At 39.4% G+C, this 13,812-nt stretch overlaps 1 protein-coding gene across 4 annotated transcripts in view; it reads right to left on the reverse strand.

The window, feature by feature from the left end:
• Positions 1-381: 381 nt before the first annotated feature.
• The window catches only part of MXI1 (MAX interactor 1, dimerization protein), an 81,523-nt gene continuing 68,092 nt past the window's right edge, over positions 382-13,812 (reverse strand). For all 4 annotated transcript variants that reach the window (XM_045068883.1, XM_004763873.3, XM_045068884.1 and 1 more), the window contains 3 exons: positions 6,777-6,891; positions 5,991-6,162; positions 382-2,949 (listed from right to left, as the gene is read on the reverse strand). In XM_045068883.1, the coding sequence (XP_044924818.1) occupies positions 2,786-2,949; positions 5,991-6,162; positions 6,777-6,891 (451 nt within the window). In that variant the 3' untranslated portion in view covers positions 382-2,785. The remainder of the gene's footprint in view (positions 2,950-5,990; positions 6,163-6,776; positions 6,892-13,812) is intronic.

Below are 13,812 nucleotides of genomic sequence, written 5' to 3' on the forward strand. Positions count from 1 at the left end.
TACCTTAACTCAGGTTAGTAGGTAGGGACTAAACGGGAACTTCCAGACTTATTTTCAATTTAGATGGACAGTTGTAGCCAAAGGGATACCCTAAAAAGTCATTAGGAACAGATAATAACAAATGGCTTTGTGTCCTACCTGAAGCAGTTAAGATTATCGGGTACGTTAAACCATCTGCAGTTAGGTTACGTGGAGTTACCAGTCAAGAAGGCACCTGTTTAAATTACAGAACAGGAATGGCAATGATTCAAATTGCCATTAATTCGGACTACTGAAGTCGTATCAACTTGAACATGTAGGGGATAGTTGCTTCTTAAGGTGTGGATGCTCATTCTGATTTTTTCCTTCCTAGAGAAGGGTGGGACAAAAAGCACTCGGGTGTTCTTCATTCACAATTTTTATTTCTTGCAATTAACTTTTATATCTTCAAAGTCGATTTGTCTTTTAAAAAATTAATACTTCTTACTCATCATACAATCCACTCCCCTCCCACAAGGTAAACAAACCCAGGGAAAGAGTAATTTAGAGGGCAGTTGAAATAGTTACTATAGATTTGTGACAAAGGCTTTCCAGACCACCAACCTGTACATATACAACAAAATGGCAGCACCTCAAGGTCTCCTGAATGAAGTCCGAAACTCCAGCCCGAGGCGAGTGATGCCAGTGAATGCCATGAGAACAACAAAACGGAAGCTTCGTCATTGGCTTCCATTTACTATCATGGTAGTTAGCAGAGTCTTTAAACTGTCTCCCTTGGGAAAGTCAAAAGTAAGCAAATACATAGAGCAACATTTTGACCCAGCCAGGAGTAATTATAAGTGAAACCAAAAATAATTGACTTGGGCCAGAGAAATGAATTTATCATGTTTTTCATTAAGTCCCCAGCACCTGAAGTAGCAAGTTCTAATAATGGGCTTCTAAAGGCATGCAGTTTTTCACACATCTACTTCAAAGGATTTCTTCCACTCAAACAGAGCACAATCAAGGATAAAATGTTTTCGGAGGCACAGGAAGAGCACAAACAAGTATATGCCGAGGCCTTGTGTGTGACCAAGATGGTACACTTCATACACAGAAGCAGTGAAAGCTGTCAAAGTGCTACTTACAAAGGATAGTCTAACATTACACACACAACTCAACTGCACTGCTACATATGGTGGTCTTTATTTTCTTTTTCCTTGCCCAGCCCTACCTAAACAAAATAAAACTACAGGACTGAAATTAACAACCCATTAAAATCAGCAATAAGTTACGAAAATCATAAAGCTTTTTTTGTTTTTTAAGTAATTAAGGGTAGTTAAATTATTCAAAGTATACAAAGTCCAAAGAGCCAGGGGTAAGGGGGTCCAAGAAGGCTTCCTGGGGTAAAGGAGAAGGTGGGGTGGGGTGGGGTGAACACCTTGGATTTGGAAAGACAAAGGTAACACATGACATCAAAGTGCAGGCTAGAAAAGAAATTTCACTTAAAACGTTTCTGAAAATATTGGGAAGAGCAACAACAGCACCTGCACAGTGGGACTGTGAGGAAGGAGAGAGACGCCGGTAGGAAAACGAAAGCAAATCTTTACAATAAAACGAGACAAGTGCCCAACTCAACTATGTTAAGTATTATAGCGTGTCTACTATAGATATCAGATGGTTAAAAGCTGGTAAAAGGTAATGATTCTAAAAGAAAATAAAAACAGCATTGACCTTTTCTCTACCTAGCCCAGACCTCATTCATTTTGTGCACTATAAAGAGTGAGGTGTGAGGTGTTTTATCATTATCAAATGCTGCATCAAAATAGATGATTTTTTTTTCCCATGTGTTTTTCCACTATAAAAGACATCTATGTTCTTTATGGACAAGCTTTAAAAAGATGTCATTTTGGTTTTCAACACATACAAACAGTTATCAAAATCTGAAATAAAAATGCTGCCGTGGCTCAGACCTTGGCCTGCTAATCTGCGTGCACCGATTCTTCTGGCCCACACAGACACAGAGGCATGGAGAGCTTTTTCCTTCTGGCCCCTCAATCCGAATTCATAGGCCCTGTGTGGTAGGGGCTGTCATACTGCCCCCATGCTGCCCAAGGGCCTAAGGGCGGCTGACTGTTGAGCTGGCGGTGGGGTGCCCTACTGAAAACAATGCAGGATAAGGTTAGCTTGCTTAGCATGGAATCCAACAGAAAGCTGAGCTGCGTGATGATCCCTTTCAAAAGGCTTCATGGGAGTCTCTCCTTTTGCAGAGCATGAAATGAGCTTGCTTTTTTTTTTTTTTTTTTTTTTTTCCAAGAATTGATCATCCACAGGCTTCATGATAAGCTGTCCCAGGCTGAGTTTTAATAGCTCTTTAGCTATCCAAGTTAATGCCTGATTATCTTGTCTTCTCATTACTATAGGTTTGATTTTGTTTTTAGGACCATAAAACTCAGGAAGGGTTCATAACCCCATCCTTAAATGTGTCTACTCATTGTATATGAGCAAACTACAGAAGAAAAAGAGGACAGAATCTCCAATGTCCTCTTTCAAATAAACTAAATCAAGAAAATTTCACCAAGTTTTCTGCTGCCATTAGAAACAGATTTTCAAATATGAATATTATGAGTATTTGTTCTGCTGGGGAGGCTCTGCCCCACTTTTTGCTAAGTATTTGCTTAAATAGAGGTCTTTTGACCCTTTTGTTCAAGTATAGTTTTGTTTAGTTTTAAAGAGGAGACTGCATCATGAACCCAATTTAAGAGATTGTTTGGATTGAGTTGGCCCAGTGAATATTTTGCCCTGCACTGTTATGTCATGCTGGGTTCTAGGAAGTGAACGAAAGTTTGACACTGGCACTGGAGTAACCCTCGTCACTCCCAATACTCTGCAGGCTGCTGTGGTCATCAATGTCACTGATGCTGGTGGTACTGATATTGTCCACTTCTCCATGGGAGAACTCTGTGCTTTCAACATCCACTTCAATCTCCTCTGCCAAAGAGAGAAAAAGAAGAACATTAGTAATCTGGACTTTCAAAAACTGAGAAAAGGGAATAAGAAAAAGTGATTATGTTTTGTAGTGTAAAATAATTATGCAAGCTTATTATCCATGATCTCTGGAGAACAGAAGTAACTAAAGGTGAAGAGACGCAGGGATACATTTTGTAAAGGGGAATGTCTGGTAACCAGTGGTGGTCTCAATCAGCAAGTTTACTAAAGCCTTTGACGCCAGTCCATCTGGACCTCCCACCAAAAGAACTCAGCCTATTTGGGAATTAGTGCTTAATATTAAAAAATCCCAACCCCAAGTGCTTTAACTACATCTGTTTTGCATTAAACTAGAAACTAATTCTCAGTGTTGTTTATTAATCAGAGTTGCCTTAAAGAGGGAAAAAAGTATTAGTTTAGTATAGGTGAACTATAAAATTTATCCATTTATTCTTGCCTTTGGCAGTCTCATTCTACAGACAGTTCTACAGACTTCTAGGATTCATCACAAACACCTCTGACTACCCAGTAACCAAACTAAGCCAGTTATTACAGAGTGAATGCTGAGGGATTTATATTCAATTCGATTTAATTTCCTTGAATGAAATACAGCTTGAAATGAGGGTATGAGCCTGAAAAGTCTCTGGATTATAGTGAGATCTAAGCAAAGATAACAGCAAAAGCATTTCAGTGATGGTATTTAACTTTACTTCAAAATCAAACATGATTTTTTAATCCCTAAATACATATGACTGGCTAAATACTCCCTAAATATGACTCCCTAAATACATGACTGGCTATCAACAGTGTGTTAACTACTACATATGTAATCACCAATACTACATAAAATATAGTATACATTTTAAAAACAAAAGGCAGTTGAAAAACTGTTCTCTCCCAGAACAGCCAGAATGAACTCAAGATTCTTCGATTCTTTTAAGCTCAAAGTCTGATGTTTCGTATCTGGCACTGATTCTAAGGGTTCACACTGATCACAACTGCTTTAGGAAAAGTGAATTCTTGCTGAGCCCAAGAAGACAGAGTAAGTTATTTCAAAGAGTATTATTTTCAAAAGGGCTTGTTGCTTCAAAAAGTTTTAGAAATCTGTTTCTAAAATGCAGGCATCTGTCCAAACAAGCTGTCCAAACAATCCTATGAATTCATAACTATTTGTTTTACATCCATAATGCTTCACAGGCTATTTGGTCTTTCCCGGTATCACAGAATACTCATCCAACCTACAATTAGAAAATAGAATCAAAACACCCTATCCAACAGAGCTCGCTGTACTCAATCATCACAAAGTAAAATGAGAGACTGGTCTAGCCAAATGGACTGGAGATCTCACTAAAAGTCCCATGTAATACTGGGAAAGAGAGCTTCTAGATGAGAACAGGAAAAGAGGTTCTAGCACATGGGGACTACTAAAAAAAAAATGAGAACTATAATGATGAAGACACCCTCTTTCTCAAATTTGGAGGTGGGGTGGGTACAAGGAGGAGTTAACAGCAGGAAGGGCAGCTCAAATCTGCAGACCTAACAAAGTCAGGCAGCTACTAACCAGCAGAAGAAAGACTAGGATCAAGGTCTGCCCCTTAATTTGGGGTCATTCTTGCTACAATTGTCAGACAGATGCAGCATGTCCCCAAGGTTCCTGCTGCTGCCTCTGATAAACTTTTGTTCTCTGAAATTGAGTGCCACATAAAAACAAACTTACACAGCAAAACAACAAAAACAACAAACCCAAGGACTCCTAGGGTTGTGTTAAAAGGGATCAAAAATCAATTTGAAATGCTTCTACGGAATATAAGAAACTGGATGATGGGTACATGAGAATTCAATATTCTATTCTACTTTTGTGTATGTTTGAAAACTTCCATATACAAAGTCAAAAGAAATTCTTTTGTCCTTACAAACAATTCTTTGTTTTAGAATCCTCAAGATCTCATGAGCTCTATTTTCCCTAATATAAAGCTTCAAATCATGACAGTTCATCTCTGGGATCTTCTATTGTGTTGTGAGGACTGATGTGGTAGGAGCTTTAGATGAACGGATCAGTAAAATTCAAACAAAATTTCTGGTTTGTTCTTATCTTTCATTCTGCCAAAGACAAACAGTCTGGGACAGATGGAAAGAGAAATGAAGGGTGTGACCTTTAAAATACAAACATAAAAATTAACATGACCAGTTATGAAACATAACATCATGTATCTTCCTAATACAACAAATTGAGAAGAGCACATCACTTCTGTGATATTTCTTCCCCGCAAATGTAAAACCTCCACTTAATAATGAGAAAACCTCAGACACTTGAAAGACACTATATAAAATAACTGGCCAGTATTCTTCAAAAGTGTCATGGTCATAGAGACTGAGGAACTACCGAATGCAATGTTGGATCCTGCATTGGATCCTAGATCAGACAAAGGACATTAGTGGGAAAACTGGTGAAATATGAGTAATGTCTATTGATTAATAATATTACATGAATGTTAATTTTCTGGTTGCAGGAACTATTATGTCTACAAAAGATGTTAATAGTAGGGAATCCTGGGTGAAGAATATATGAGAACTCTACCATTTTCTATATAAGACACAACTTTTATGTAAGTTGAAAATTGTTTCCAAGTAGAGAGGCGCCTGGTGGCTCCGTTGGTTACGCGGTGCCTTCCGCTCAGGTCATGATCCCAGGGTCGTGGGATTGAGCCCCGCATTGGGCTCCCTACTCAGTGGGGAGTCTGCTTCTCCTCCTCACAGCTCATGTTCTCTGTCACTATTTTGTCTCTCTCAAATAAACAAATAAAATCTTTCAAAAAATTGTTTCAAAGTAGAACGTTAAAAATACGTACCTACATAATAAAGAATAAAAAAAGTTCTATAGTTCACTCCAGCATTGCTTGACCATGTTGTGACTGCACAAAATCCAGAACGGTGCAGTACTGGCTGCAGAGAAGAAAGCAAATACAGGGCTTTCCAACGTACCCTGCCTAAATCTAGATACGGGGATGCTTAGTATTTCATTAGGGAAGAAGCAAACAGCCTACCTCGCTCTGAATCAGAACGATCTGAAGAAACAGTCGATCCAATGCTGTCCATTCGTATTCGTTCCATCTCCTGAGGACCCTGCAGCTGTTCCAATCGCCGCTTTAAAAACCTCTGTTCTCGTTCCAAGTTCTCTAGCTGGTGCTGGCTCTTCCTTTCAGCTTCTTCAAGTTTCTAAAATGATAAAATGATACTCGTGTACAGTCCAGTACAAACAATAAAATTCATTCTTACCTAACATCTTAAAAGTTTTCTTCTTTGGCAGAGAAGATCTGAATATACAGGTATATACATGTGTGTATCTAAAAACATATATAAATACGTATTTTTAAACATCAAAAGTAATTTTCTTCATTTTTCTTTTCTTTCTGTGTGTAATGAATGCTACATGACTGTAACGGTATGGAATTCGCAAAGTCTGTGAAGTTATCTCCATAACAGAGAAACTTGCTCTGCGCTCTAGTTCAATGGAAAAATACTGGAGGACACAGCCAAACAACGTCATCTCCACCAGAGGGCACAATTGCCTGCCTTCTGCAGATCAGCAGAGTAATTGTCATTTTCCTAGTATTCCCAGCTCCTCAGATGGCCATGCTGTCAAAACAATTTAGTTTAATCAGGTTATGTTGCTCCCATCAGATTAGCTGAAAAGTTTTCAGGAAGATTCCTCTTGAGGTCAGTTATTAAGGAGGGCACAGTGAGCTAGCTGATGTTTATGAACAGGAATCATTGCTTATAATGAAACAAGGGCTGAGACAATCACGTACAAATATGAAAGAAATTCTCACCTTGATATGTGCTTTGGCTTTGTTAAGCAAACCAAGTGTTGTGTGCCTGGTACAGTCTGGTCCTAGTGGAATCAGAACTTTTAAGCGTTCTAAACACAGGCGCAGATGAGCTCGTCTACAAAAGACAACAAAAGTCAAATCAGCACAGCCTAAATATTGCACTAGAAACCTCCTAAAGCCTATTTTAAGACAAATAATAATTCACAGATTACTTAGTCTATATCCATTTTACACCCCTAATTCTTCAGTTGCAAAGTACGTGCAAGTACAGGCACGCTTACTGGTTTTCGGGCTCTACCATGACGTTTGTATTCCGCAGACACAGTCACTTCAGATTACTCTCCCCAGGGGTAATCTCTGTCAGAGATGCTTTATTTTTAAGCCACCCCATAAACTGTCTCCAAGTGTACTAATGTGGAAGTAGGAAGGCATACCAGGGTAATTAACTGTATTGATTTTGAATGCCTAGAATGACAGGCTACAGTAGAAGTTTTCAGCTGGAATAACCCCAGGGAGTAGAAAATGCTCAGGAATTTCCATTTCTTCTCTCCCATCTCTTACACACACCCACACACACCTCTCCCTACAACTGTAGCCATCCTGCAGTGTTACCTGTTGTTATGTTAGGTTGAACCACAGAAAAATTCTGATATACAAGTCTCACTCATAAAAATGCCAGCTTCTTATGATTCTACACATTAGAAACAGCAAAATGGTATGACCGGCTAGGACAGGGTTAGGCAAAATAGATGGCTCTGTGGTCAACTTCAGCCACTGAAACAACAGCCCAGGAAACAGTCCCCTGCTTCCTAACATCTCAGTGCACCAGTTCCTTAGTTTTAAATTTTTATTTCTCTCCCTCACCTCTCTCTTTCGTTATCCCACCTCCAATTTTCTATACATTTGGAAAAAGGTAGGTAACAAAAAAAATTTTTTTTTAAGATTTTTATTTGTTTATCTGAGAGAGAACACGAGCAGGGGGAGGGACACAAGGAGAGGCAGAAGCAGGCTTCCTGCTGAGCAGGAAGTCCATTGCGGGGCTTGATCCCAGAACCCTGGGATCAGGACCTGAGCTAAAAGCAGGCGCTTAACCAACTGAGCCACCCCGGTGCCCTGACAAAACTCCTTACAAAAATTATTCCATTCTTAGGGCGCCTGGGTGGCTCGGTGGGTTGGAGCCTCTGCCTTCGGCTCAGGTCATGATCCTGGGTTCCTGGGATCGAGGCCCGCGTTGGGCTCTCTGCTCGGTGGGGATCCTGCTTCCCCCTCTCTCTCTGCCTGCCTCTGCCTACTTGTGATCTCTCTCTGTCAAATTAATAAATAAAATCTTAAAAAAAATTATTCCATTCTTTAATACACCCAACCTATGGACAACTTAGGGAAATTTTCTACTGAAAATGCTAGCACAGAGTCTCATGGTTTTACCCTCTCTGTATCCTAAAGGTACTATGATCACCATGATGAGCATTCTGGGTACTGAACTGTATACTAACACAATGTGAATCCACATCTCTGGTTCTTTGCTTCGTAGGCATAACATAATTTAGCAATTAATAAATAGTATATCTGAAAAGAAAATCCACAAATGTGTTCACAGTTTATCCTTATTCCTTAAAGAGTTGTAACTGACAATTTAGCAACTGTCTCATTTGTACCAGGAACAAAACACATCATCCTCTCAATGAGGGCCAAAATGATTTTATGAGTTCACCTACCAAACTCTGCTTGCTTGGTCTTACTACACAAGAAATAATAAGTGCAATTCTGAAATGCTAGCAATCTGAAAGAGGGGCAGGAGAGGACAGTAAGCAACCAATTATGTCACTGACAAGCAAGAATAATGAAGAGTCCGGAGGTCAGAGTTTGGTAATGAACTGTCAAGATTCTTCCAGCACCCACTACCCCAGCTTTGGTCAAGGGTCCGTTAGTATATCCATTCCAAACCTCTTTACTGAGTTCAGTAGTTCAAATCTAATAGTTGGCTCTAGGCTGAAATCTGACATAACTGATGTAGATAAAGGAATTTTAAATTTTTCCCTAAATTAAAGGTATATCAATGGATTCCCCTTAATGAGACTTAACAATTTTAAAGTCATTGTGCTGCCCTGCTGTGCTACCCCAAATCACAGAACCTTTAGTAAAATTCTCATTTTTAACTGGAAAACCTCTTGAGTGAAGACTCACGTGATCACTTAGTGCTTCTGCTGGGCAGACTAAAACAGTAGCAAAACAACGAAACAAAAAAATCCATAGTAAAAAGTGCCTTTAAACTCTTCATTAGAATTATTCTAGCATATATGCCTAATAACTGCACTCCTACGATACGACTGGAGGACGGAGACAAAGACTGGTGGTCGTCTTGCTAAGAACTAGAGGCTCCCAAGGGGACCCTGAATTCAGGCATCTAAAAAAGTTAATAAAGCAACTAACTAGTAAAGTTAACAAGTATGTTGGCACAAGAATAACTTGTCAATTTTGTTTACTTAACCCCTGAAGTTCAGTGTATATACAGGAAATATCTTCTACATTTAGTTTAAGGAACTTCACAATGACCCCTTACTAGAGTTTTACATCAAGGAAAAAATGGGTGCTTCAGTTTTCTGTTTTTCAGATCTAAGTCATATTAAAATCTAGGTAGAGGGACACCTGGGTGGCTCAGTTGGTTAAGCAGCTGCCTTCGGCTCGGGTCATGATCCCAGCGTCCTGGGATCCAGTCCCACATCAGGATCCTTGCTCGGCAGGGAGCCTGCTTCTCCCTCTGACTCTGCCTGCCATTCTGTCTGCCTGTGCTCGCTCTCTCCCTTTCTCTCTCTGATAAATAAATAAAATCTTTAAAATCTAGGTAGAAATCAACTAACATCATAAAATGTCTATGTTTTTTTCTCTTTCTTCTTATCATCGAGATATGTATTTACTACATGACTTTGTATATTCAGCAATATTCCACACACTTGCTTGAGTGGTGGAAGTAAAAAAAGAAATGTGAACTTTAGGAGTTTATAATCTAGACTACAGAATGAAATATATTGTTTGTTTCATCTGGTTCATAATGAAATGAGTCACACGGAATTCAAGGGCAACAGAATCTGAATAAAAGAGGAGATTGTAACTGGAGAAAGCACACTTAGTAGTTGAAACTTGACTTTGGACTTGAAGGATACTGGATTTGTCTACAGAAAAGCAAGCCTTTTCCAGGCAATTAAAAGAGTACGGGACTCAGTTCATGAAGTGAAATCAAGTTACTTTTTTCTTTCAGGGGAAAACAACGAAGCTGGAATTCGGTAAGGAAGTAACAGCCAAGTTCAGGAGTCTGGTGGTCTGCAACAGCGCTGACAAATCAGAATCTGCCCGAGCCAAGGGAGTCAACATGCAGGAAGGCTAGATGAACAGCAAGGCAGACTACCCTCTAAAATATTTTTTATTAGCTCCTATTGAACATTTCTTCTGTCAAGTAATTATAAATGTGCTCCAAGTTATAGCTTAAGAAAACATGCCCTGAGTTATCATGTCTCACAAAGACCAGTGATGCCATTTTCCATGTTTTATAAACATAATCTTTTAAAATAGGTAAGAGTATGAAGAATGGATGGTAAATGATGTCCTTTGCTCTCCTGTGGGGAAAGGTCCCTGTGAGAGCCAAATGTCATTCCCTCCAGTTTTTATACTGGTAGGAGAATCAGGCATTTGGAGAAGAGAGTAACAAAAGGTAAATGGCAGTTGAAGGACAGAAACTGACCAAGTGGGAGCCACACTTTTCAAAACTGCCATCCAAATATACTGCACACAGTTTTCCACATGTGCTTATTATGCCGGTTTTAGATGAATTCACCCTTGCAAGAGCGATGTAATACCCTGTGACTATAAACTGGGAAGTCGAACCAGAAAATTCATTCACCTTGACGTGTAACTTTTTTCACCGCAGCAGATTACTGAAACACACTGTACAGCAGAATTCTGCCCTTACAATGGTGCTGTGCTGCCCTCCACCCTTTCCCCCATGGTCTCCCTGCTGGTGACCAGATTGCAAGCTTAACCACCAACGACCTAGAAAGGCATATCTTTTGATGCCATCTGGTCCTTTCTTTTCTTGCCTTCATTCTCACGTGACCAGTGGCTCAGGAGCCTCTCATATGGGGTTGCCAAATCATGGACCGTAAGACACTGGAGGAAGAAAAGAGGACAAGAGGAAAACAAAACAAAACAAAACAAAAAAACCCAACAACCTTGGTTTGATTTGAAAATCCTTACACACTCAGAAAAAATTTGCGAGTGGCATAAAATGATATTTTTCAAATCTCCAAGAAGTTGAAGAGCTGACACAGAAAAGAAGGGTTCACGAATGGTATAGCCTTGCACCTTTAGTCGAAGCAGGTTAAGAAGTCTGGGGGTCAGGGGGGTGCCTGGGGGGCTTGGTTGAGCAAGAAATCAAGGTGAATCTTGATCTCGGCTCAGGTCATAATCTCAGGGTTGTGAGATAGAGCCGCATGTTAGACTCTGCACTCAGTGAGGAGTCTCCTGGAGATTCCCCCTCTCCCTTTAACCCCCCACCTCCGGCTTACATCCACGCACGTTCTCTAAAATAAATAAATCTTTAAAATAAAATTTTAAAAAAGGAAGGTTGGGCAAAGTTAAGGCTGATGTTCTGAATGTTCCGATGAACACCAAACTAACAACCAATAGAAAAACCTGACATTGTAAAATTTATGGAACTAGCCTTGGTGGAAAACAAGAAAAGAATTTAGCCCCCTGGTTAGCATTTATTTAACTTTTCACAGCACAGGGAGGGCTCAATAAAAACTCTACAGTGTAAATCTTTCCTAATTGAGCATGATGATTAGACACTGCGCAGGGGTGCCCTGTGAGAAAACTGGAATCTCCTTGCTGAGAGGGAGGGGGCAAGAGAATGGAGATAGCAAAGCACTTTTATTTTCAAAGACACTTTGAGGTCTGTTTTAAAATAGATTTAAAAGTGGGTTTTACCCAGGGGATGAGGCAATTTCCAGTGACTAACCTTGCTGGAGAGAAGGTCCTATCGAACTAACCCACACCTTCAGAAAGGGCAAGCCCCTTGTGGGAAAAGGAACAATTAGAGTCTGTTTGGCTTTTATTTTGGTAGATTGGGATCATTTTTCCCTGAAGGAACCAACGCTGCTTTTGATTTCAAACCTTGTAAACTCGACTGCCAAACTGAAATATCACAGAACATGGGGGGAAATGATTTTGCTATAAAACGGCCCCTCCTAGAAGCTGTGATATTTTAAGGCACAGGTATATCAACCACAAGCAGCACACAGTGTTGAGGGAGGAGAGAGGAAAGAATCCCCTTTCAGAAAAAAATTGCAAGTACCATAGGATGATGTTTTTCAAGTCGTCTCTTAAAACTCTAATCCCTCTGCCCAACAACAATATGAAATTTAACGCCTGCCCAGCCTCACAAACCATGCACTGGCTGGTGTCCTTTGAGGCCCGGTCCCTTCACTGCAACTTGCTTGTCTCTCACTCCACCACTAAGGATTATCAAAACTTTGCCAAGGAACTAAAGCAAAATGGAAAACAAGTCAAGTGATAGGGACAGCACTTGTACTTTCCTCTCTGCCGAATGTTACGCAATGACTAAGAGTCCTCCCTTGAGCCACATTCTTCAAAGCTGCAGTGGCTTGTGGCCAGGTTTCCCAACTCCCTACACACCACTTCTGCACATGACAGCAATTAGCTGCTTATCCTACACATTCTTATTTCAGTGTTTCTCTAATATTTAATGGGTTGAGAATCTTCTGAAAATCTCTAAAGATACACGAAACATTTATACGCCTACTTCTTCTTAAGAAAAATGACATTAAAAATGAATCCAGATATCAGGTGCACACATGCTACTCATGGACCTTATTTATGAAAACAAATATGATCATTTTTTGCTGTCAAGCTGTTTATGTTTGTGAAATAAGAAAACTCAGACAAGTTATTCCCGTGAAATAGCACGTGCTAAATATACATTTCACTTACAACTTACATGCTAACTGCTTCACAAAAAATAAACGAGCTATTAACTGTCAGGTTGTAACTTGGTAAATGATGGTCAACGGCATGTCCTTAGCATCAGAGCGGACTGTTCTGTCATGGGGCTTCATGACAACAAAACAAGAACTCAGAACAGCTAGGACTCTCTTCTCACTTTTAAAAAAAAAAAAGCTGCTTTCACTAATATTTTTTGTAATTCAATTGGTATCTTATAAAATAGCCAGATAGGAATATTGGCAGGTATTATAATGAAACTTCAAATTATATAAATTATATATACTATATAATATTATGATAATATAAATTATTCTATAGTCACATTGTCCACCTTATCACTGAAGGGCTCATCTATATACAATTAAATGAAATCAGTTAAAGTTGGGATACACTTTACTCACTCTTGGAAGAAAATCACAGTCTCCCAATAAAATCTTAGCCAGAGAATATTTACAGCCAGAAGGTTAAATATACTGTAGTATGACTTCCAGAAATCATACTTTTCCTCAAAAATTTGGAAGAAAATACTATTTTATATGAAAATAAGCAGAAATAAGGCAAAGTATACTTTCAAGGCAAAAAAAGACTTTAAAAAAATCGTGCACAATTTTATGTCACATCCCAAGACCTCCCAGAATCTGTTCAAACTACTAGAGCAAATGACCTCAGATCACTAAAGAGCTTTAGAATTCAGAACATCATTTCTGAATCATAACTGGGATTGTGTTTTTCAAAGGTTTAGTGAAGGAGGGAAAGTGGAGTCTGGGAGAAGAGATGGTGAGAGACGTGAGTACTCACTAAATCAACGACAAAAAAACATACAGTCTTTCTCAAACTGCACAGATTCCATGTAGGCTGAAATTTTACGTCGTCTTTCATCTCAGAGATATGAAGAGGATGAAACGGCATTCAGTCAACAGCAATGATCATCAGTAAACAATGAGCTGCACCTGAACTAGATGCTGTAAAAATTTTAAAAGATGCCAGTAGTAATTTTTATGTTTGAAGATGTTGTATCACT

Source organism: Mustela putorius, unplaced genomic scaffold (genome assembly GCF_011764305.1).
Source record: "Mustela putorius furo isolate JIRA1106 unplaced genomic scaffold, ASM1176430v1.1 tig00003909_pilon_pilon_pilon, whole genome shotgun sequence".
Taxonomy (NCBI): domain Eukaryota; kingdom Metazoa; phylum Chordata; class Mammalia; order Carnivora; family Mustelidae; genus Mustela; species Mustela putorius.